Consider the following 24484-nt stretch of genomic DNA (forward strand, 5'->3'; position numbering starts at 1 on the left):
GGCCACTTGGCCACACCCTCAGCCCCAGTGAACTTGGTTTTGAGTCATTCAAATCTAAAGGTACTCAGTAGGTAACGAGGCAGGACACCATTCCAAAATGCAATATTCCTGGACATTTCATTCATAATCCACTGTTGCATCCTTCTGGTAATATTGTGACCATCTGTTCATTTTCTTCCACACCCTCCATGAGAAATGAGAATGTGACTTATGACTGAACTGAAAAGCCAAGTTGTGCAACTTGTGTCCTCTCTGATAGAAATATGAGCTAGGAGCTCTTCTGTGGATAATAAAAACTCAACTTATTATGACCCTGATGGCTGCTCATAATGGGATGTTATCTATTGGCTAATGATCTCCAATTTAAACTGGCTACCTCAACAGATGTTTAATTAGGTAAAAATTCATAGCAGTCAAGACTGTGCCCAGGGAGGTGCAGCCAGGGTCACTATGGAAACCTTTTCCTCCAGTGATAGTCCAGCTGTAGAAGGAACCCCAACTGTGTCAAATGGCCACGTTCTCAACAGGTGACTGAGGCCCAAGGTGAGAGTCTGTGTAATAGGGAAACCCATGTCTGGAATTCTAAGATGATGCAGACTTTGGGTGTCAATTTTTGACACCCGCCCTATCACAACAGGCCATCTTTGGACTATACTGAATTGTGATTTGACTATCCACATTAAATTTTCTGACCACAAAAGTGATGGATCAAATATCCCTTTCAGCAGAGAGTCTAGAGGAAAATTCAAGGCTTGCTGACCTGCCTTAGGAAGAAGTATCAGTACCCCACCAGACAGTGAGCCCAAGACCAGCCTTATGCATGAGCTGAGGCTAGCCCCTGGGGCAGCTCCAGCCACAGGGTGAAAGCTGCAACACCAAGGCACCAGCATCACCACACCCCACCCCACCACATCCCATTGCTTCTGGACTGGGCAGCTGCAATGCCTGGGAAAGCCATCTGCGATGATGGGCACATGTGTAAGAGTGAGAGAGTGTGCATGGTTTTCAGAGGGCCCAGCAAATGAGGTGCCTGCACATAGGCCTAGACAATGCTGTCCAGTGTGATATGAATCATTTCTGTACATAGGGGGAAATTGTGCCATGCCCTGGGAGCATGAGGAAGCAAAAGATGAGCCTGAGTTTGCAAACAGTCCGTAACTTACAAAACAACCCAACCAGAAAAGCATCCATGGTCCTAGGAAACTAGGATGGGGAGGATGTTAGCCTCCCTGTTACCTCCATCCAGCCCCTAAACCTGCCCCAAATAAATATTATCATATCATTCTTTGATCTAATCAGTTGCTCTCTCCTCCTTATCTAAAGGATGGGAAAAAATCTTTAAAAAAAACAAAAACTTAACTCTTTGGGTTGATCTGTCACACACCCACCAAGTGAGAACAGCATGCTTGCTATGCAAATTCAGCTTCCAGATTAGTTGCAGTCTCCTTCCCAGCTGTTCAGGTGATTGATATAGCTAAGCCCAAACTATGCAGAATCCAGGAACAGCCACTTTCTATAAGGACTTGAGTGACAACAGTAATATCCTCCATGTCATGCAAGGAGAGTGGGCAGAAAAGCACACAGTGGGTGTATTCAGCCAGGCCTAATAAAGAGAGCAGGTTTCTGCCTTACAGCAAGATAAGCAATGGCAGAGCCCACTCTGCCCCTGAAAGTGCAGAGCTTATTGATTTGTGCCACTACGTGGCCTCTATGCAAGCCATTTCCACAAGGAAAGCAATACAAAATACCTACCTATGCAGAACTTACCAAGTTGCCCCTGGTAATAGTGATCACCTGAAAATAAAAGTCTCTTCAGCTTCTGGAAGTAGGTGAAGACATACCTTTTGATTGAGAAATGACTAATTCTATGTTGTCAGGAGAATTCTGAATCATTCTAACAGCCATGTTAAATGTGAAGCCCTCCAGGCTAATGTGATTCAAGGCTAATATCTGCCCTCCTGGAAAAAATAAAACATCTCAATAACCCATCAAGGAAATAAGAAAGGGCAATTCCTTAAAACAGCATCTCTGGCAGTTAGTTTAGTAAGAAGATGTACCTGGTTTAATTGTTTTTGCTTTTTCTGCTGGTCCTCCAGGAATAATAGAAGATATAAAAATGCCAGGGTTAGATTGGCCTCTGTCTTCACCCTCATTAATGACAAAACCTATGATCCAAAATAGCATTTAATAAGATGATATTTAATGACTTCACAGCTCAGAGAGGTTAAGTTATTTGCTTGAGCTCACACAGCTACCAGGTGGCATCACTAATATTTGGATCTGGGTGCAATACACAGGGAAGAGTTATTCCCTTTAGCAATCACAACTAAAGCTAGAAATGCAGCCCACAGTATGTATTGGATTTTATTCCAGAAGATAATCAGAGATAGGAAAGAGATGATTTTTAGTCAAGGACTCTGTTTCAGTATCTTGTTTTTAAAGGTCTTCAAATGTGATCAATGATGAGAGAAAGACTGGCTATTCCTCCCTATTGCAAAGAATCCACTTATGCAATGTTGTTACATGGTATTAGGGGGAGATATTTTCCTACCTTGTGCTTAGACCCATCCCCAAAATGTATCAGGGCCTACAGGGAGATTTTTGATACAAAAGTCCCATTGTTCCTTAGGGATACTTCAAGGGAGGGAAAAGCAGAAGAGACTACCCAAAAAAGGCAAATTGGGAGAAGAGGGGAAAGAAAAGGGAGTAGAAAAGTCCAAAGGGAAAAAACCACACACACAGCCCTCTGAGCCAGACAGAAGAGAGTGGGTCTCACCTGGAGGGAGCCCTCTTACCAAAACCACGATGGCGGTCACGCTTCAGTGTCACATGCACGATTTCTCGACCAGGTTCAGCACTGCCACTCTTTCTTCTGTTATTCTGGAACCCTAGGAGTGCAATCAAAACATCATATTGTGCTTTTACCCCAAAATTATTTGGAACCCAATATAAAAGGAGAGAGCAATCTCTCTCTCTCTCTCTCTCTCTCTCTCTCTCTCTCTCTCTCTCTCTCTCTCTCTCACACACACACACACACACACACACACACACACACACACACACTGAGAGCAAAGGTAGCTCACATTTAATTTCCTAGCAAAACTCAGAACCAATCACTGAGGACTTTCTTCCAATGAGCCTCACTGGGTCAATTTGGCTCAAACTTGGGCTGTAAGAGCACAGGCCAGGTAGACTGGGCTGTGGTGCCTCTTTTCTGTCTGACTTTTGATAGTTTTTTGGTCTTGGGACAAGATGGAAGAGGACCAGGAATGTAATTGTTGGCAGTGATAACTAAAACTAAAACTATGCGTTAAAGGCTTGCTCACTAGCTTGTGGTGCTACTGGAAGGCGGGAGAATCTATAAAAGGTAGGTCCTAGTGGGTAGAGGTTAGGTCACTGGTGGTGTGTCCTTGAAGGGATTTGGGATCCTAGCTCCTTCTTCCCTCTCTTTCTTTGCTTCTTAGCCACCGTAAGGTGAATAGGCCTCTTCTACCCTGTCTTCTTGCCTTGGGCCACCACAAGCTCAAAGCAACAGAGCCAACAACCATGAACTGAAACGTCTGAAACCATGAACCAAATAATTTTTTTTTCTTTTTAACTTGGGTTATTTGTTACAGTAATGGAAAGCTGACTTACACAGGCTTCCAACAGTCAGAGGGTGACAGGAGCTACCAGCCCAGTCTGGGTACTTTAGAGTACTTTCCCAGTTTGGGCCTTAAAGGCAATCCAAAGTACAGCCCTACCATTGCTTACAGAGTTCTGGGATTAGATTCTCCAAATCCTGTCACAATACACTTGGGAAAATCCCCCACTGGTGACCCACCACTGTCATCATTCCACATCTCTTCCTCCCTCTGGAAACATGATGGAAACTGGCAGACACTCAATTTAGAGAGTGTCTGGCATTCCAGATCCAGCCCTCAGGCTTGGTGCTCATCAAATATAGATATTTTCCTTAGTTATGAAGTCTCTTTGTCTTTGCCTTCAACTGGGGGCTTGCCAGGAGGAAACTGCTATCTTCCCTGTACATGTTTTCTGGGGAACACTGAGTGATATGCTGGGCCTTGAAGAAGCAGCATAACTAAAATGGATGGTGCATTTTTCTAAACATACCACTCCATAGTAGATACTCCCTCTGCTGAACCCAAGGGCTGGAAACCAATTCACCACAGCTAATGCATTACAGATCCACATACCCAGCCAAAGCCAAGTGCTGACTGGGAGAGCTCTTCCCAACCATAAGTATATTTTGGCATAATTTTAAAAGTAAAAAGGTTGCGAACTTTGGGAAACAAACTGCAGTGGTGGCAGAAGGTCAAAATCAAACATTGTATGTAAGGTTTCCTTTACCAAAACCATGGCCTGGCCCATACCTGTGTTCACAGTCTGAAAAGGCAGTCCAGAAAGTGGGCCACGGGTCATTGGCTTCTGGATCAAACAGGTGCTGTTCAGCTGCTCCTGGCCAGGGCAGGGGCTGCAGGGAAAGGTGACAATGTAAATAAGATAAGGCAACTTCTTAGGCAGTTCTAATATGGACAGTGATCTGGAGAAGGCTGACTTTTGCCTGACCATCCAGCAGTTCCAGACACATTCTCCAAAGAGGAAGGAATGTTATCAAATCTAATTATCAAGGCTACACCAAAAGAATGGTGGTAGAGTCTTTCTGTCCCGAAGGGTTAACTGCAGTCACCTGGATCTCACATGAACGTCCCACTATCCACCTTTGGGTTGGATATGCAGCTGTTAAAGGCCTCCATTTCGTCAACCATAAAATAGGGATAATCTTCTATTTCCCAGGTTTGTGATGGCACCAAAACCATATAGTAGTATAAGGCATGACACTCGATGGGTCCTGATGTTCTATTGTTGGCTTTTTCTTTTAGCTGAAGGCTCTTAGTGGGGCCAATCACGCTCTAATACCCCACATAGGCTGTGCCTCCCTGAGGACTACACAAATTCGTGTACCTTCTTGATCTTTGCAGGTGTTTGAGATGGATGCTCCACTCCCAATCGCAATCATTGAGATCAGAAAACTTTTGTGCATGTTTTCTGTGGCCTTAGCTGAATGTGCAGTGCAATGGTTTAAATGTGGTTTGTGCCCTAGGAGTGTATGTGTTGGATGCTTGGTCTTCAGTATGATGCTGGGAGTTAGTGGAATATTTATGAGGTGGAGCCTAATGGGAGTTGCTTAAGTTAATGAGACACTGACCTCAGAAGAGATTAAGTAGTTCTTGGAGACTGGGTTGGTATAAAAGAGCAAGACTGGCCCCTCCCCTCTCTGGGTTCTTGTCCCACCCTCAGGTCTCCCTCTTACATGCATTCCCACCATGATGCCACCTGCCATGAGATAGTGCAGTCAGCAGGGGGTCTAACCAGAGCCAGTGCCATGCTGTTTAGACTTTCACCCTTCAAAACTGAGCTAATTAAACTTCTGTTTTTAATTAAGTACCCAGCCTGCATTATTTTGTTACAACAACCAAAAATAGACAATATACATGAAATTCTAGTAAATGAACCATGTTCTAAGCACTAGGAGCATGCTTGAATCGAGGGGACCCTGCCCTATCCCCAAGTTCAGCTCTCCAAAGAGATAAGCTATATTCAGAGATAAGCAGAGTAGAGAGCAAGAAGAATAGACACAAAGCTACGGGTGCCTAGGGCCTTGCAAAAAAGCTAGTATTGGGTCTCCAGGATGGACAAGCACATGAGCAGACTGTCCCCAACACCAGAGAGGCCACACCACAGCTTAGGCAGTTGGACCATAGCAAGGGATGCTGCCTTGATTGGCAGTATTCACAGGAAGAACAGGATTGACAGAGGAGAGGAACGTAGTAGAGAGGGAAGGGCAGCACAGTCAGCTCTTGGTAAGGTCGGAATGAGCCTCATTCTGTCTTTGCTCTTATGTTGTGCATTGCAGCAAATTCAACCCAAATTGATTGAGAACTCACTGGGGATCATGCCTGGGCTGGTAAGGCATGCAGGGTCTAGATGACTTCCAAGTCTACCAAGTACCCCAGGGAGAGGTGTTAGCAGAGTGCTCATTTGTTCAAAGGAAGGAGAAATCCCAGCCATCTGGGAGCAGCTGATAAGGATAAGAGAATGAAATGGCCTTTGAGGGTGGCCTTTGAGGAAAAGAAAGGGCTTATGTGCCCCCAAGTTTCTATAGCTCATGTGACCTGGGCCACACATGCTGCCCTCCACTTTAAAAGTCATTTACTGCCAGCCACAAAGGGACAGATATTATACAAGCCTGTTTGGTTTATAAGGTACTTAGAGTAGCCAAAATCAGACAGAAAGCAGAGTGCTGGTTGCCACGGACTTGGGCAAGCCAGGAATGGGGAGTCAGTGTTGGATGGGGACAGAGTTTCAGTTTGGGAAGATGAAGATCTGGTGGATGATGGGTGGTGATGATTGTAGAGCAAAGTGAATGAACTGAGTGTCATTGCAAACTGTGACTTTAAAAAGTGGTCATGATGATATCTTTTATGATTTGTCTATTTTTACCACAAATAAAGGGGTTTTTTAATGTAAACCTTTAAAAAAAATTTACTGAAAGCCTTCACATTCTGACCTTAGAGCTGAGACTGCACTTGATATGTCACTGTTCTTGAGTTTGAGTGATTGACAGGGAGACGGATGAAAGCACATGAATGTCAGGGTGAAAGGGAAAAGGGGGGTTTCCGTAAATGGACCAAGTGGTGTGCAGATACCATCCCTATACAAGGGAAGTTGGGAAAGGCTTTGGAGAAGCACTGACAGGTAGTAGGTGGCCGAAAGCTTGGCACCTGGCCCAGGGCTGGCACAACCAAAATGAATGAATATTTACCCACGGTGTTTCTCCCTTCTCTCTCACCCTGCCCAAATTCTACTCGTCAAACAAGACTTAATGTCACCTCTCCCATGCAAACCTCCCCAGTCCTCACCTGCAAGGGAGCCACAATGCTACCTATGCCTGCCTTGAATGTTTAGTCCATTCTGTCCTCATGTGCTTCTATCATGTCCTGTAGAGACCATGGAAAGGGTACCAGCACTGGGACCCTCGCTGTGGACTCAGTCTGTGTTCAACATTTATAACAGTTTAATTCCTGCAGCTACCCTGTGGGCATGGCTTTACTGTTCATACCACTGGATGAATGGCACAGCATGTTAAATAACTTTCTCAGGTTCACAGAGAACTAGACAGCTGGACAGGCATTGGTCACCAACTCTCTTAAGGCTGGGATGGATCCACAGTGTGGTCTGAAGGGAACCTCCAGCTGAGTCATCTTTGCGGTAAGCAGAAATACTAAGCATCTCGACTCCAGTCACCAAGATTGACAGTGACCCATGGCCACAGTCACAGTGCTTGGCCCACCTCAGACTTTGACCATAGCTGTGATGGAAGGCGCATGAGTGGTCAGGCTCAATTCGTGCTGACAAAATCCTACCTGAGATGCAGTTCTCTTTCTGCCCTTGAACTTCTTACACATCTTGGGAGCTTTCTCTTCATCCTCCCACTCCCTCTTTACCCAAAAGTATGGGGGAGCCAAGTCCCACAGATGACCTTCAACCAGAGAGGAATGGGGGCAGGCACACAGGCATCCACCCTTCTGTTTTTTGGCAATTCAGGGAGACCTTCAGTACACTCTGCTGAGGAACTGAGCCTTGGTTGCCCTCAACATTACTTTGATGACCCCATCCTGTACAGGCTTTTCTTCCTTCCCTAGCTCACGCTTCTGCTCACACCTGGCCTCACATCTATAAAAACCCACCTGCACCAAGTCATGGGCTTAGGTTGTGCTTCTTTTGGATCTTCCAGATGGCCTAGGACTTAAATGCAAGTCTTTGGTTTCCCTTTTCCCCTTCAGATTACTAGTGAGTTATTAAGAGTGGAGAATTTTTTGCATTTGTAAACTGACAGATACAAACATACATTACAGCAGTATCTAGAGGTTACTGAGGACTCCAATACAGCTTCCTATTGGAAAAGCCAACTGCCACATGATACTGCAAAACCCCTACCATGAGGGATGATTGACAGGTCACTGGAAGCACCAGCATCCCCAGAAAGCTTACTTTGCTGTTAACACATTGTTCAATATGGCTGCTAGGTTGGGAAAAGCACTTTCCAAAGTTCCACATATTAAAGGTGTTACCCATGGCACTATTAGGAAGTAGGGAAACATTTAAGAGGTAGAGCCTGGTGGAAGATCCTTAGATCGTTGTGCCTTAAAGGGAAATATAGAGACTTGAGCTCTTTCAACTTCCTCTTTCCTTCTGAGCCACCATGAGGAGAGTAGATTCCTCCAGCATGTAGTCCTACCATGATGTGATGCATTGCCACAGGCCTGAAGACAATGAGGCCAACTAATCATGGACTGAAAACTTACTGAGTCAAAAGAAACTTTCCTCTCTTAAAGCTGATTGTCTCAGGGATTTTGTTGCAGTGACAGAAAACTAACAATGGCCTTGAGCCAATCATGGCTGCTTCTACCTTTTAAAAAATAAAATGCTATAAAATTAGTCTGAGTGACAGATGAAAAACATGGCCACAAACCCTTTGACATCAAGAGGTAGAGTTTATTTCTGTTCTCTTCGAATCTATTCTGACCTAGGACTAATTTAACCAAGAGTATGGTCAAAAAGATGCCATGTTAACTCGAGGCTAGAGTTTATAAAGAATGGCAACCTCTCCCTGGGCTCTTGAAGCCCTGAGCTGCCATGTAGAATCTTGCTGGAGACACCACATGGAGAGGGCTTGAGACTGCATAAGAAGGGAGAGGGACCCAGTTAGCAATGTATCCCAGCCACTCACACCAAGAGCTGTGCACGTGCATTTCCTTGCATGCATCTTGGACCCCCTAGACCAGTCCAGTCATGATCCTGTTCAATACCACAAGAAGCAGAAGAATTCTCCAATACAGCTCTGCCTGATTTTCTAACCTAGAAAATTATGAAATGGGATAACAAAATGGTGATTGTTTTATACCACTGCATTTTGGGGTGGTTTGTTACACAGTAATAGATACACAGTACAGTTTTTGCTTCCCCATTATTGATTATGTTTGCAGTGCACATTTGCATCTATAGAATTTGGGCAATAATTTTCTAAGAATTACTTCAAGATGTATACATATATACATGAATTTCAGTTCAAATGAATCATCCATACACTCATGCTGAAGCAGATGTATAACTCATCCCCTAAAACAGCTCCTACAGCAATCCTCGTTAGTCGTGTGCTGCCTGGGAATCTGGGCTATTTATATAACTTGCAATGTAAGTGTCATCCAAGTCCTAGGCTATTTTTAAATGCATGGATCATTGTTTTATAATGGAAAGTTACATGTATCAGCTCACTGTTTTCACATAAAAATTTAAATGTCATCAACGGGGAAGGTAGAATAGTGTCAAAATCAGAAATATGGTCTCTGGGTCCAGCGGTATTTGTTTGAGTTCTAGCCCCTCTGTTTCCCCTCCTGTAAATGAGAAGGATGATAAAAATATTCCACATGGTTCTACAGGTTAAATTAGTTGATATGTACAAGTTCCTAGAACACTACCTAGCTTATGATAAGGCCAAAATTACTGTAGTTTTTTTTTTTTTAATTCTGTCCTCTTTCTCTACCAAAAGGTATGAGCATCATGGTAGGGGAGTAAAATTTTGTCCTAGAGTATTTAGCTCAGACTAAGCCATAAGAAAAGCATAACCCCACAACTAAGCCAAGGAATTAGTTGACAGTGAATATATACTTTTCCTTAGGCATCTATCATCCTTTAAACAACTGGCTTTAGGTATAGATGGCTCCAGCACACCAATACCTGGTAGTTTGGGCTCAGAGGACAGAGGAAACCCACCTGTCTCTGATTCCTTCTGTGCCAGTCTCCTTATTGGTTTCCAAGCTGAAGTTCTCCAGTGACGCACTCAGCAGGCCGCCCATGGTGTCCTGCAACCTGGGTAGGAACAACTGATTTTCTGAGCATGACAATCTCTGAATCCATGTAAGAGGCTTGGACTGGGCCTGCTGTGCAGGGCTTGAATTTGCCATTTGCACAAACTTATCCCGATCTGAATTGGAGGAGAAAAAGATAAATATACTTTACACTCAAGATGATGCTGGTCCCATTGCTCTTGGAGTGGCAAAACACTCCCAAGCTCAGGCTCTTCTCTCCCAGTTCTTTTCCTGCACTGAGAGGCCTGCTATTTTGCCTCATGCTAACTCAGGGAATCCTTGTGATTAGGCTTGGGACTGCAAGTCTTCCTAATTAGTACTTGCTAATGAAAGACATTTTAGAAGCCTAAGAAAGAAAAGACCAGAGGCTCCCTCCCTGGTAGCTGATAGAACTGGGAGCCAAAGAGCCTGTTCTGATGGGTGCTCACCCAAAGCATTCCTGGGAATGTCAGGCTCCAGCAGGGCCTCAGATAAAATTAGCTTCTAGCACCCAGTTCTGCTTTCCGCCTTTGCAGATCTGTCCTCACAGTCGTTCTCATAACAAATGGGACTTTGAATCATCCAGGCTCCCAAAATTAGGCTTTGCCCTGTGGCACACAATCTTTAATCTCAACACAGTTTAGTTTTCCCTGGTAATAATATTTCATGTAAGATCCTGTTTCCTGGAATATAAGTAACACCAACATAGCACCAATGTGTTGGACTCCTAGCTTTGTTGCTTCCCTTCCTTCCTTTGTGCAGAAAGGATTAATAGGTGATTCTGGTCAAGTCCCAGGTGTAAGAGACTTCACTATTAATATTGTTCACAAAAAAAAAAAAATGGGGATTTGATCAATAGTCTCTTAAGTTAATGAGGCTTTACCCAAAGTGAATTTGTATTTTGAGAAAGAAAAATGATGACCATCTCCAGACTATCTGCTCACTGCTAAAACCTGGAAGGAAGGCCAGTGCACACGTTGCTTTGTTATGGGCACCACTTTTTCTTGTATGTGTGTATGTCTAAGTATGTGTGCATATGGTAAGTGTGCTGTGTGGTGCCAGTATGTGTGTGTAAGTTAAATGTGTGTTTGTGGTATCTATGTATGTGAGTGAATGGTCAGCGTATATATGGGGGTGTCTGTGTGTGTATGGGGTGTGTGTGTGTGTGTGTGTGTGTGTGTGTGTGTAGTGAATGTGTGGGGGAGGTGTCTTTGAATGCACGCTTCCACACTGGAGTATGGGAGAACCTGACACAAAGACCAAAACAGCAGCACAAGAGATTCACCCGAGGCTTGCCCAGGCTTCTGATCACCAGAGCCAGAAGGGATAGTGACATTGGACTTAATGCTAGTAGGATATTAACACCCATTAATTAAAGGATACTTTAGGAAGAGACACTAGATTCAGGGCCTCAGCTCATAGAGGTTTGGCTGGTTTGAAGCAAGACTGTGGAGGGATTGGGGCTACAGAAAGGAGCTGTCCCTTAGGGAAGAAACACATCAAAGGGAAGCAGAGAGGTGAGAGTCCCAAGTGCCTGGAATCCAGGAAGAGCTTGTTCCCTTCCAGAAGCTGGAGGGGAAGTCAGGAGGCTAAGGAGGGAGCTCAGTGAACAGATGAAGGGCCCACAGTGAGGTCAGGAAATGACATCACAGATGCGAAATATTCAGCATCACAGACTCAGACCGAGGCTGTGGGCCTGGTGACTGGTGCCGAGTGCTGGCTTCATCCTTAGGCCTTGGCCTCATGAGGTTCGACTGGGTAGACTACAATGCAGGAGGGATGTGTCAGTAGGTCAGAGACCCAAGAGTTGATGATCTTTCAGGAACAGAAGGAAGGATTGCCAATAATGTCCCAAAGCCACTAGCACACTGAGGAGAATGAACAGCTTCTGTTCCCTGATCATGGGCGACTCACAGCATAACTGTGGCATCTGGGAAATATCTGACAAATGTCTGAATCCGTCTGGACATCAAGGGCTGAAGCCCAAGTTAGCTGGAGTTCCAAGCTCACAGGAGATACCCACAAAGAAAAGGAAACTGGGATGAGATCCCAAGCAGCCCACTGCAAATTTGCAGTCTTGCAGCCACAGTTTCCTGGAAGGGCTAGGAGTATCCTGAAGCACTGGACCACCCATTAAAAAGGCCATGGGGCCACTCTGCAGTGCTGAAATACTTACTTGTCCTGAAATACCCACTTGTAAAAGCTCAGTGATTATTTCTCCCCAGGGAACCAAAAATAACTATAAAGTAATATGCTTGTTGAGACAATTCACAGAAGAAACATTTGGTAAGTGTTCAGCTTCTCAACAATAAAAGAAATACAAAATAAAGCAACAGTGAAAAATCGTTTTTACCTGTCAAATGAACAAAAATAAACACGATGACAACTATTCCAGCAAGAATGCAATGAAACAGGCAGGATGACAAGAAGGCAAAACACTCAGGAAAACAGCCATGGTTTTTAAAATGCCCTGGCTCTTGTACCCAAATACATTTTTGAGAAATAAGAAAATCAAGAAAAGAATTTTCTCCAATGATGCTTATCACAATATTATTAGTAGTATTGAAAAATGAAAAGCAAACTAAACATGAAAAGAGGGAGATGATTAAGGAACAGTATTTCTATACAAATAGTATTTCCATTCCTCCATCCATTCAAACATGTATTAACCACTTGCCATTTTGACATACCTCTCTGTTCCATAACAGAGCCAGAAAGACTGCAGGATACTGTCCCTGCCTTCAAGGAATTCCCAGTCTACCACAGATTAGAGGCATACATGCACAAATAAGAGTGAAAAAACAAAGAGATCTGCACAAAGAAGGAGCACTCTACTCCACTCCACCTGAGAAGGAGTCGACTGGGGGCAGCCAAAAAAGGAAAGTCTGTTCAAGGGGGAGGCTGTCCTTCAATATGTTCATGGAATATCAGGCTTATTCTGGTGGTGTGAGCCACAAAGAGGTTAGGAACAGCATCAATGGTAGAGGCCACTGGCACCAAGACCCTGGAATCCGAGATACGCTGGTGTGTTCCACAGCCAGCAAGGAAGTAGGCAGCATAGCCAGAGAGGAGGGGGGAGGTAACCAGACAGGAAACAAGTCAGGGTTGGGGCAAGAGTTGGGAGAATCCAACAGGTCATCCTAAGGAGGTTAGGCACAAACAGCAGAGTGTCATTAACAGTTTTCAGCACGGACGAACATGATTGGATGGGTCCTTTGGAATGATCACTTTGAAAATGACTTTGGACAGTGGCAGGGGATATAAATCTCAGCAGGAAGCTCATCTGAGAGCATTTGGTGGCATGTAGGGCAGGAAGAGAAGGTCCAGGTCCAGACTCCCAGTTCCTGCTGGGTGAATGGGTGGTCCCCTTTGAACAAGGCAAAGGTCACGGCAGAACTCCTGGAGTTACACAGGAGGAAGAGATCAGCTGGAGATGCAGAGTTTGAGGACAGATGGAGATGTCCAGCTCTTTGCTGCATGCAATCATTGAAAATGGTGTCCACGGAGAGTTTCTCAAATGAAGTTTTTAAAAGGCAAGGAGAATTGTCAAAATGAATCCTTTTAGTGTAAATGTGTGTTAGATTTCTGAAAACTCTTAAGGTGGTAGAATTTGCAGTTTGAGAAAACAGTTTATTATGAGCAAAATAGGCCTAGAAGGACTAATTCACAAGTAAGCTCATGAAGTCTTTATAAATATTTTATGGTCACTGAAATCAAGCAATAAACGCAATATTGATGGTGTTTCACACACGGTATCTCAGCAATACTAGGTAAATCAGATATAATTAATTTGCATTTATCATCTCTAGCTCCCTGGAAATAACCTGGGACCAAAGCCTGCAGTTCCAATGAAATGTTTATATCTTCATTTGGCTCTGCTGCAAATAATATGCTACCTTTATTTTCTGTGTTTGCATCTTCATCTCTAAGCTTGGCAATTTTGTTTCCCATTATTAACCTAACTCCTGGGCCAGTCCCTAGAACTTGTGACACAGCTCTTACATGCATTAGCACTGAGTAAAATCCTCATACTCAAGAGGCACTGTCCTACTTCACACTCCAGACATCAAGCTAGAAATGTTACATACACTGTCGTGAGGAGTACAGCACAAGCCTATTAGACAATCAGTATGTTTGAATGAGGGCATTTAAGCTCAGAGAGGGGAGGTGAGCTGGCCAAAGTCACCCAGCCATTTTCCTAGCCGGTGTTTTTCTAACTTTTATGTGTATTCAAATCACCTGGGATCTTTTTAAATACAAATTCTGATTAGTAGGCCTGGAGTGGGACCTGTGATTCTGCATCCATCGTGAACTTCCAAGGTAATGTGCATACTGAAGGGCCCAGAGACTACAATCTGAATATGTAGAGTGTGAATCACTGTATTTTATTGTTCTCTTTTATAGCAGCAGAAGAAATAATGCTTAGAGATCAACAGACACTGTGATAAAGCAAGCACTCAAAAGCAAGTCTCTCTGGCCCTAAAGTTTACACTCAGGCAACTTATGAAATATCACTTTGCAGGGGGCGAAGTAGATGGGCACTGGACCCCAAGAGCCACAGGTTCAAGTCTCAGCCCTACCAACAAACACCCGGCACAGTTCTTACTACTCCAGCCCCAGTTTGCTTCTTCCAATAATGTTGGTTCCTGCTTCACAGGGCTGTTTGACAATTACAGTGTGAAAAAAAAGTGTATTTGGAGCATAAATTAGATTTTGCATCTAAGGATTACCATAATGTCAGGAAAAAGTAGGAACAACGGTAATAAACAGCTCCATAGAATTTCCTACATGCTCAATAATTGTTAACGGATCTTACATGATGTGTGGCCACATTTTAATCAATTGGCTTTTTCTTAACTTTATCAGTAATATATGCTCATGCTGGAAGTTTAACAAATAGTGAAGATATAAAGAAAATAATCATGCTTGCATACATAACTCACAAAGGTAATAACAAGTGATATTGTGGTGGTGTTCATTTCTATATTCTATTTTCTTGTTTTATAACATGGAATTATTAACCACCTGAGTATGGCTATGCTTTTTAATAAATGGGCACATGTAGCCATTCAAATTTAAATATAAATCACTAAAACTGAAATTAAAGATTTAATCCTTCATTTGTTTTTACCACCTTTCAAATGCTCAATAGGTACATATACTGATGATTCCCATACTGAAGGCTACAGATATTTCTATCATCAAAGAAACTTCCATTGGATGGTACTAGATATGGTCCCATATCTTGCTGTCACCCACTTAGCTCTATAGCATATACAGTCTCACAAATCTCCTTCTCCAAAAAAATACTTTAACTGTCTGAACTACAGAGATGTGCTATGATTTTTTTTTTAACTAGTCTTCTATTCTGGGAAATTTAGGTTGCTTCCAAATGTTCACTGCTATAAATAATGTTCCAGTGAACACCCATGAACATCAACTTTCACATTTTTCTGTATTTATTACTGTAAAATAAATATCTGTCTATAAGTAAAATTATGGGGCCAAAGGACATGAGTTTTTTTTTTTAAAGACTTTGGATAAATACTTCCAATTGTACTCTAGGAAAGTTGTGTCAATTTACCCTCCCAGTGTTATTTATTTTAGTGTTTTCCAATCTGAGAAAAAAAATATACTTCATTCTTATTGAATTTCTGTCCTTACTGAGGAGATTGAAGTCTTTATAGAAGCTTCCAGACAATTTTATCAGTTCACACAAATTATTTACAAAACAACAAACTTGTCACAGTGTCCATTGAGAATATAGCCTCTACTCACCAGCTGAAAGATGGAGAGTCTGCCCAGAGCCCATCTGCGCATTAAACCCATGCTGGGCAGAACAGAGGCCCAGTAAATATTTACATGTCTTGGCTGAATCAGTGACAAATGTGTGCTTTTTCCCAGTGACACTGCTGGTGATGGTGAACTTTTTCCTCTAAAAGAAACAAACACACACTTTAGTATGCTGACCATCCCTGCCTGTTCACTGAAATACTTCCAGGGAATAATAGCACACTCTGTCCCTCAGCTCAGCATCAGCATACTAGGTATCCAGAGGTATATGGCAAATATTGACCCAACTTATTTTTCTTAGACCAAAGAAAATCCTTCTTGCCAGGCATGGTGGCGCACACCTGTAATCCCAGCAGCTCAGGAGGCTGAGACAGGAGTATCATGAGCTCAAAGCCAGCCTCAGCAAAAGCAAGGTGCTGAGCAATTCAGAGAGACCCTGTCTTTAAATAAAATACAAAATACAGCTGGGATATGGCTCAGTAAGCGAGTACCCCTGAGTTCAATCCCTGGTACCAAAGAAAAGAAAATCTATTTTTATTTTTCCTTCATTCATAAAACATTTATCAGGCAATTTCAATGTGCCAAGGGATGTGCTGGATAGAAAGAATATGAAATGGGTCTGGTCCATACTTGGCCCCCATATTTCTGTGTGCAATATGAAAACACCATTAAATCTGATTCCTGTTCTTTTTATTGTACCAACTCCAAGAAGTTGCAGATAAAAATCTTAGCTAGTCAGGAATTGGCAAGACAAAAACACTTGTATGTGTTCTAATATTTCTTGCTATTATGTGCCAGGTTCTAATCTAAGTGTTTCATAAATCTTAACTTCTTGTCTTCACAGCTACAGAATGAACTTTATATGTATCCTAAAAATGAGGAAAGAGAGAAAGAGTCCTCAAAATGCAACAGGAATTGAGGTCATACCACCAAGAAATCCTTCCCTACATTATATCTTCTAGACCCACATGCAAAACAATAATATTCATAGAGCTCACTGGACTAAATTGGTGAGTATTACTACCTGGGGTTATTAACATGGAGCTTTATAAATAAAGTCATAACTTTTTGCAATATATAATTTTGAACAAGAACAAAGAAATACAGATGATATTAAATATGAATTGATACATAACTTCCAAATAAATATCTATTCTAAATATTATGTATGTTTCAATTAAGAACCTTGAGCTTTCTCTATAAAGATAATTTTATAAAAACAGGTTTATGTTTTAAATAACCCCCTAAAATTCCTGATCTTCCTGATGGCTGATCTCCTCTAAGTCCCCATAGTCATCATTTGTAAGAATTCTATCCATATGAGTCAGATATTAATGAGAAGCAGATAACTGTTTATTGCCTTTCCTCTGAGAAACTCCTTTTCATCACTGACCTAATTTCAGATAATTTAATCATTCTCTAAATATTCTTTACTTTCATTGATAAATGTAGCTCTAAGCCTCCTTATTACAATGTTAGTGGATTCTGAATCTGTTGATATAATAGTTCTTTAAATAATGCATTTTCTCAAGTATTCATTCATATTGCTCTACTGGTCTTCAAAATTCTTCCTTAGTCCTCAATCAGTCATTTTATGGCCACTTTCAAAGTTGAACATTTTCTCAGAATCCATGCATTTTGTCAGTACACATTGATATGCTTTCCCATAGTCTCAACATTTTATTTCAACTTCATTCATTCAGATATTAAAATTTTTTAGATAACCAAGTCACTCTTTTTAATCTAATAACTACTGTTTAACAAATCTGAAAAGGGGGAATCATTCATAAACACACACACACATACACACTCACACACACTTCTTTCAGTTTATAAACTCAATGAAATCCTCCTTTTGGGTGACAATGCTCTAAGGTAATAAACGGAAAGTGGAATATCCATCCTATTTCTTGGCATAAAGCTGAAAACAGCCTTGACTGAAATGGGTTAGGATTTTATGTGTATTTATCGCCACTCTGATAACATCATTTAATGGGAAATTCACATCTGCAGGCAAACTTTGTCAGGAGCAAGATGCTCTGAGAACAAGATGATGTAAAATTTTAATATCAGAATTTTCAGCACAAACATAAAACCTTTCTTAAGCCTCTGTGGTTGCAGTACAAATATTCCAGGTGCTTCTGTAATATCATGTTGTTTCAAAGCATTAGTTTACTATTTCAAATAGTTCATCCACAGCAGTTGTTGCTGTTTGCTTGCTGGCTTGAGTATTTGTTTGTTTTGATACATCTTTGCAAAACAACAACTTTCTTGCAGGCAGAGATTTGTCATGAATCTCATGAAGCTTTGCAAAGCTCTTTGTATCCATGTGAATGGATTCTAAATCTATTGATTCAGGGCCCTTACTTGGGCAGGTCCTTTCCTGCGAGGGGTCCTGGCAATGTGCTCACAGGGTCTGGTGAGATGTGGAAAGTAAGATTTTTTACTGCAATCCATCAAGCCACCAGCTCTACCTTTCCCTTTGACTTTTCCTAAGCTATAGCTTGGATTTTAAATGCCCATCAAATAAGAAGACAGTGGATTAGAGGAAGGATACACTTCCTAGCAATTCCTCAGCACCAGATTTACAAAGCAGGACGATTTTGCCCCCAGGCAGGTGGGTAATAAATTGAGCTCACTGAAATTGAATACTGGACTGCAAAAGGAAACTATACAGATACAGAAAATCAGAAACTTCAAACGGAATATAATACATAGTGTTAGAGATGTGCCAGTGTGGCTGGCCGTGGCAGGAGCTGCAACAGCAGCCACTGAGGGGAGAGGGGACAGCAGGTAGAAAGACAAGACAGTGTGGCAAATAACAACAATAAAAATAAATTAAATTTCAAAGATTTTGGCTTGGGAGAACCTGTGGATTAGTGAGAGACATTGATCTTAATGAACAAAGAGTTGGTGGGAGAAAGTAGTTCATTAAGACAAACCCCAAATTGCTTGAGCCCCAAGGGCAGACAGCTCAGTGGTAACTGACATTGCTGGCCCAGAAAATGACCAGAGTTGCAGCCTGGAAACTGTCTATCAAAACTGCACAGCAGTGAGGAGAGACAAATCAGGATTTATGAAGGAAGTACCCAGCAGTCACATATTATGACCTGCAGTGTGTGCCTGAACCAGAGCTACTGAAATAGACACAAAGAAAATCTTTGTTGCTAGGACCCCGTGAGAACCATTGGAAAGACACTGATAGTGGCCACGCAGGAGCATCTGCAGTCTTGGGCGGATACCTGGTAATTCACATTCACAGTGGTAAAGATGACTCATGTGAAGGCTTAGTCCCTATATCCTAAAAATGGATTTTACCAGAGGCCCCAGAGATCCAGATGTCCTGGAAGCTCCCCAGTAACAGAGGGCATGGATCAAATCTCAAATACTTACCAACAGAGTTCCAAAATTCACCCAAGACTAAATCCCAACTACTGGAACTTCCAATTTGAACTCTGTGTTACCCCCACTACCACCACCCCACACACAGGATTACACAATTCATAAGCACTCCCCAGTCTATCCCACCCTATACTAGGAGACTAAAACCTGAGAGCTACACCACCTGGCCAACAAGTATGAGGAACACAAAGACATTGAACTTAACAATCCCCAGCCTTTGACCCAAGGATTGCAGGGCCAAAAATAAATAGAAAGAATGGAAATCCATCCCTGCCAACAGTTTGATCACTGTAGCAGAAACAAGCCCTCTATTTTTCATTAAGATTTTTTCTCTTTTTCTCTTTTTCCTTATTTATTTATTCTCTGTATTCCCATTTATTTTAGTCTTCTTTAAGTTTTAATTTTTAAAATTTTTTTCAAGCATTATTTCTTGTATTATTGTTTAATTTTTTCCATTATGCATAATTTTGTGTGTATGTGTGTGTAAATGTATGTGTGTGTGTGTGTGTGTGTGTGTGTGTGTTCTCACTGCATGAATAGGTTTGGAGAATATATACTATATGTGTGTGTGTGTGTGTCATGTGTGTATATATATATATATATATATATATATATATATTCATATAATTTCACCTTCACATTAGTAGCTTTCTTCTGCATTTATTATTCAGCCTTGATTTGACTTAGGTGGGGTGTGACTTATAAGAAGATTCAGGTTGTTTTGATCTTACATTTTCTGGTTTGTTCATATCTTGGTTCTTATCCCTCCTATCTCTCCTTCTTCACTCTCTTCCCTCAGTAACAACCAAATTTTCCTGTTACCTTTTCCTCTTTTTCTTTTTTCATTATTTTCAGTTATTTTTATTCCTTATTTTTATAGCTGATATCTGCTAACTATATCCTGACCCTCTGATCACTTTTTAAAATATTTCAAAATGTTTTTGCCTTCCAACACTATTTTCTCTTACTTATGAAACTATAGTAATATTAAATACTACAATTATATAGTTTATGTAATTCCTACGCCACTCATGTTGTTGTGATCATTAATACAGTGGACAACATAGAATATATCTGCTGTCAAATGCCTTATATAATTCACAGTTTTTTATTATTGGTATTGATATTAAATGCTGGCCCCACTACTCCTACACCAGTGACAATTAGTATTGCATATGTCAAGGTGGACAATGACCACTTATCTTAAGTCTGTATATCTGTTGCTGACATTGGTGCTATTCCTGGGTCACCCTTCCATCTAAGAAAATCTGGAAAGTGTTCGGGACAAATCAAGACCACAGAGTAGAGATGTTGAGAAACATTCACAATTCAGTCAAGCAACAATGAACCTCACCCCACACATAATCTAGCCCCAACTGAGCCTTAATATTACTCCAACTCAGATAATTGGGAAGACAAAAAGCCCCAAACAACAACCATGACACAGGGAAGAACAAGCAGAGGACCTCAAGTCCCATGCCTGACTTCTATTCATGTATCAAAAAGTCTCTCTAAAAGTCTCAGAACAAAAAAGTTAACTACATACAAAAGGCCATGTGTATAAAAGAGGAAGAGGAATGCATCTCAATTGATACTCAAGTCCAAGACCTCTGAAAAAAAAAAAAAACATGAAGAAACAGGCAAACAAATCTCCCCCCAAAATTCACAATCTCCCAACAAAGAATTCCACAGATGTGGAAGTTAATGAAATCCCAGAGAAAGATTATAAAAAAATGATTATCAAAATGTTTGGTGAACATCTAAGGAATGAATTAAAAAAGTAAATACAGGAAATGAAAGAACATTTCAATAAAGAAATAGAAGTATTGAAAAGAAATCAATCAGAACTCCTGAAAATAAAAGTCACAATTAATCAAATTAAAAATTTATTTGAGGGGCTGGGGTTATGGCTCAGCAGTAGCACACTTGCCTGTATTGTGTGAGGCACTGGGTTCAATTCTCAGCACCACAGAAAGATAATAAAATAAAGATCTATCAACAACTAAAATATATATATTTTAAAAATTTATTTGAAAACAATCACCAACAAATGAAATTGCATAGAAAATAGAACTTTAGTCCTTGAAGACAGAATTTCAGGTTTTAGAGATAGGGTACAGGAACTTGAGTACATAGTATGCAATGAAGGGGAAAAATGATAGGACATGATCAGAAGATACATGAGCCCTGGGGCAATATCAGGAGATCAAACCTGAGATTCACTGGAATAGAAGAGAGCATGGAGATATAGGCTAAAGGCATTAAGAATATTTCAATCAGATAGTAATATAAAAGTTTCCTCATATCAGAAATGACATATTGGAAGCCTACAGGACCCCTTCCTCTTCATAAAAAGAAGTTCTCCAAGATGCACCATAATCAAAATACCTAACATAGAAAATAAGGAAAGAATATTTAAAAGCTGCAATAAAGAAACATCAGGGCATATTTCAAGGCAAACCAATAAGACTCACTTTTAAATTCTCAATTCAGATCCTACAATCAAGGAAGAACTGTGTTGGAGCAGGCCCAAAATGGCTATAGTAAGGTTCCCTCACCGGGGCTTCCAGCAAGCTCTGGTATGTTTTTAGCATGTGGCCAAGGTCATAAATCAGTTATGTCATGGTTGTTGTGTAGTCAAGGATGCAAACACTCTGACTGAGCATGTGCACTTCAGGTCATAAACATTAGCTTGTGAGCACGCAGCCACTGATGTAACCTGTTGGCAGTGTGCCTTCTTTGTCTGGCCTACATATAAAAAAGGGCCTATGGAAATGGCTATGGGAGCTAAATGGGGTTTTCTAAGGGTTACTGATGCCTTTAAATAAAAGATGACTAATATTTCAACCATGCCTCACATTTTCTTTCAACTGCCAGAGTTCTGAATCTTGCTTCCTAGGATGGAGCCTCACCCTTCACCCAACTATCTGGAATGAGATATTCCAAGCTCTAAAAGAAAACAATTTTCAGCCAAGATTGCTGTATCCAGCAAAGCTCTCTTTCACATTTGAGGGGGAAATAAAAATTTCCCATGTCAAAGATAAACTAAAAGAATTCATGACTACCAAATCATCACTGCAAGAAATACTCAAAGGTAAACTACATATGGGGTAACCCAAAAACAAATCCCAAAGCTCCCAAATAGAGCAAGATCAATGGAAGAGTACTGCTAAATGGGAATCAAGACGATATTAAATAGAGTAAAAAAAAAATCAAAATGTCAGAAAACTACAAACACATATCCATATTAACACTGAATGTAAATGGTCTCAATTCCCCAATTAAAAAAACAGATTAGCATAATGGATCAAAAACAAGTCTAATGCTGTTTGCAAGAGATGTATCTCATAGGGAAAGACATTCACAGACTGAAGATAAAAGGATTAAAAAAAAACATTCCATGCAAATAGAGTCCAAAAACAAGCAATATTGGCCATTCTCACATCTGATAAAGCAGACTTCAAGCAAAAGTTAATCAGAAGACAGAAAAAGGCCAATACATACTGATAAAGAAAATAATCCAACAGGAAGATGTAATAGTAAATATATATGCTCCAAAAGTCAGCACACCCAATTACATTAAAAAAGAAATATTTCTTGATATTAGATCTCAAGTAGACACCAACATAATAATACTGGGTGACTTCAACACACCCTTATAAATAATAGACAAGACATTACAAACATAAATTCAGTAAAGATATTTCCAACCTAAATAATACTATAAATCTAGTGGAACTAACAGACATCTACAGAATATTTCACCCCCGAACAGCTGAATTTACCTTCCTCTCATCAGTTCCTGGAAGCTTTTCCACAATAAACTATATCCTAGATCACAATGTAAGTCTTAGCTAATACAAAAAAAATCAATATAATCTTGTGCAGCCTATGAGATCCTAATGGAATAAAACTAGAAACCAACAACAAGAAAAATCATAGAAACTTCATGCACACATGGAGGTTAAATAATATTCTTCTAAGTGAAGAATGGATCAAAGGAGAAATGAGAAAAGAAATAAAAAATTCTTAGAAACAAATAGGAACAGAAATATAACATATGAAAATGTCTAGAACAGTATAAGAGCATTTCTGAGGGAAATTTAAGCATTTAAGCATTCAGTACTTACATTTAAGAAAACAGAGAGATTTCAAATAAATAGGCTTATTCTCCACCTCAAGATCCTAGAAAAGGGAGAACAAACTAATTCCCAAATCTGTAGATAACAGTAAATAATTGAGATTGGAGCCAAATTTAATAAAATTGAGAATTAAAAACATAGACAGGATCAATGCAACAAAGGGTGAGTTCTTCAAAAAAGATAAGTAAGATTGATAAACCATTAGCCAAACTAACCAAAAGAAACAGAGAGATGACACAAGTAAACAAAATTAGAGATGAAAAAAAGGAGATATCAGACTTATGAAATCCAGAGGATCATTAGAAACTATTTTGGAAATATATATTCCAATAAACTGGAAAATTTAGAAGACATTGACAAATTCCTGCCCAAAGTAAACAAGGAAGATAAAGAAAACCTAAGCAGACCAATATAAAGTAATGAAACAGCAATTAAAAGCTTTCAAAAAAAAAAAAAAAACCCAGGACAAGATGGATTCTCAGCTAAGTTCTACCAGAACTTTAAAGAAGAACGAACACTAGTCTTCCTCAAATTATTTCATAAGATAATTAAGAGGGATGGAACACTCCCAAATACATTCTATGAAGCTAGTATAACCTTGATAACAAAACCAGACAAAACACATCAAGGAAAGAAAACTACAATATCCTTGATGAACAAAGATGCAAAGATTAATAAATATTAATAAAATATTAGCAAAGCACATTGAAAAACTCATCAAGAAGATAATACACCATAATCAAGTGGGTTTTATCCCACTAATGCAGGATTCATAGAACATATACCAAACAATAAATGTAATTCACCACATAAATAAAATTAAGTACAAGAATCACATGATCATCTCAATAGATGAAGAAAATGCCTTTGATAAAATCCAGCACAAGTTTATGTTTAAAAGACTGGAGAAGTTAGGGATAGAAGGAACTTACCTCAACATTATAAAGGATATTTATGACAAACTCAAAGCCAACATTATACTGAATGGAGAAAAACTGAAATCATTTCCTCTAAAATCAAGAACAAGACAAGGATGTTTACTTTCACCACTTCTATTCAACACAGTCCTGAAAACACTAACTAGAGCAATCAGGCAAAAGAAATAAAGGGATACAAATAGGAAAAGAAGAAATCAAACTGTTTGCTAATGACATGATTCTATATCTAGAAAACTCAAGAAACTCCACCAGAAGAATTCTAGAGCTGATAAATTAATTTAGCAAAGTAGCAGGATAA

General features: G+C 40.4%; 1 protein-coding gene across 1 annotated transcript in view; it reads right to left on the bottom strand.

Moving 5' to 3' along the window:
* Positions 1-24484, bottom strand: part of Frmpd2 (FERM and PDZ domain containing 2) — a 95248-nt gene that overhangs the window by 25505 nt on the left and 45259 nt on the right. Inside the window, exons 14-19 of the mRNA XM_077799091.1 lie at positions 15690-15846; positions 9838-10048; positions 4374-4474; positions 2796-2888; positions 2058-2165; positions 1842-1958 (exon numbers count right to left, since the gene is read on the bottom strand). Of these exons, the coding sequence (XP_077655217.1) occupies positions 1842-1958; positions 2058-2165; positions 2796-2888; positions 4374-4474; positions 9838-10048; positions 15690-15846 (787 nt within the window). The remainder of the gene's footprint in view (positions 1-1841; positions 1959-2057; positions 2166-2795; positions 2889-4373; positions 4475-9837; positions 10049-15689; positions 15847-24484) is intronic.

Source organism: Urocitellus parryii, chromosome 5 (assembly GCF_045843805.1).
Source record: "Urocitellus parryii isolate mUroPar1 chromosome 5, mUroPar1.hap1, whole genome shotgun sequence".
Taxonomy (NCBI): domain Eukaryota; kingdom Metazoa; phylum Chordata; class Mammalia; order Rodentia; family Sciuridae; genus Urocitellus; species Urocitellus parryii.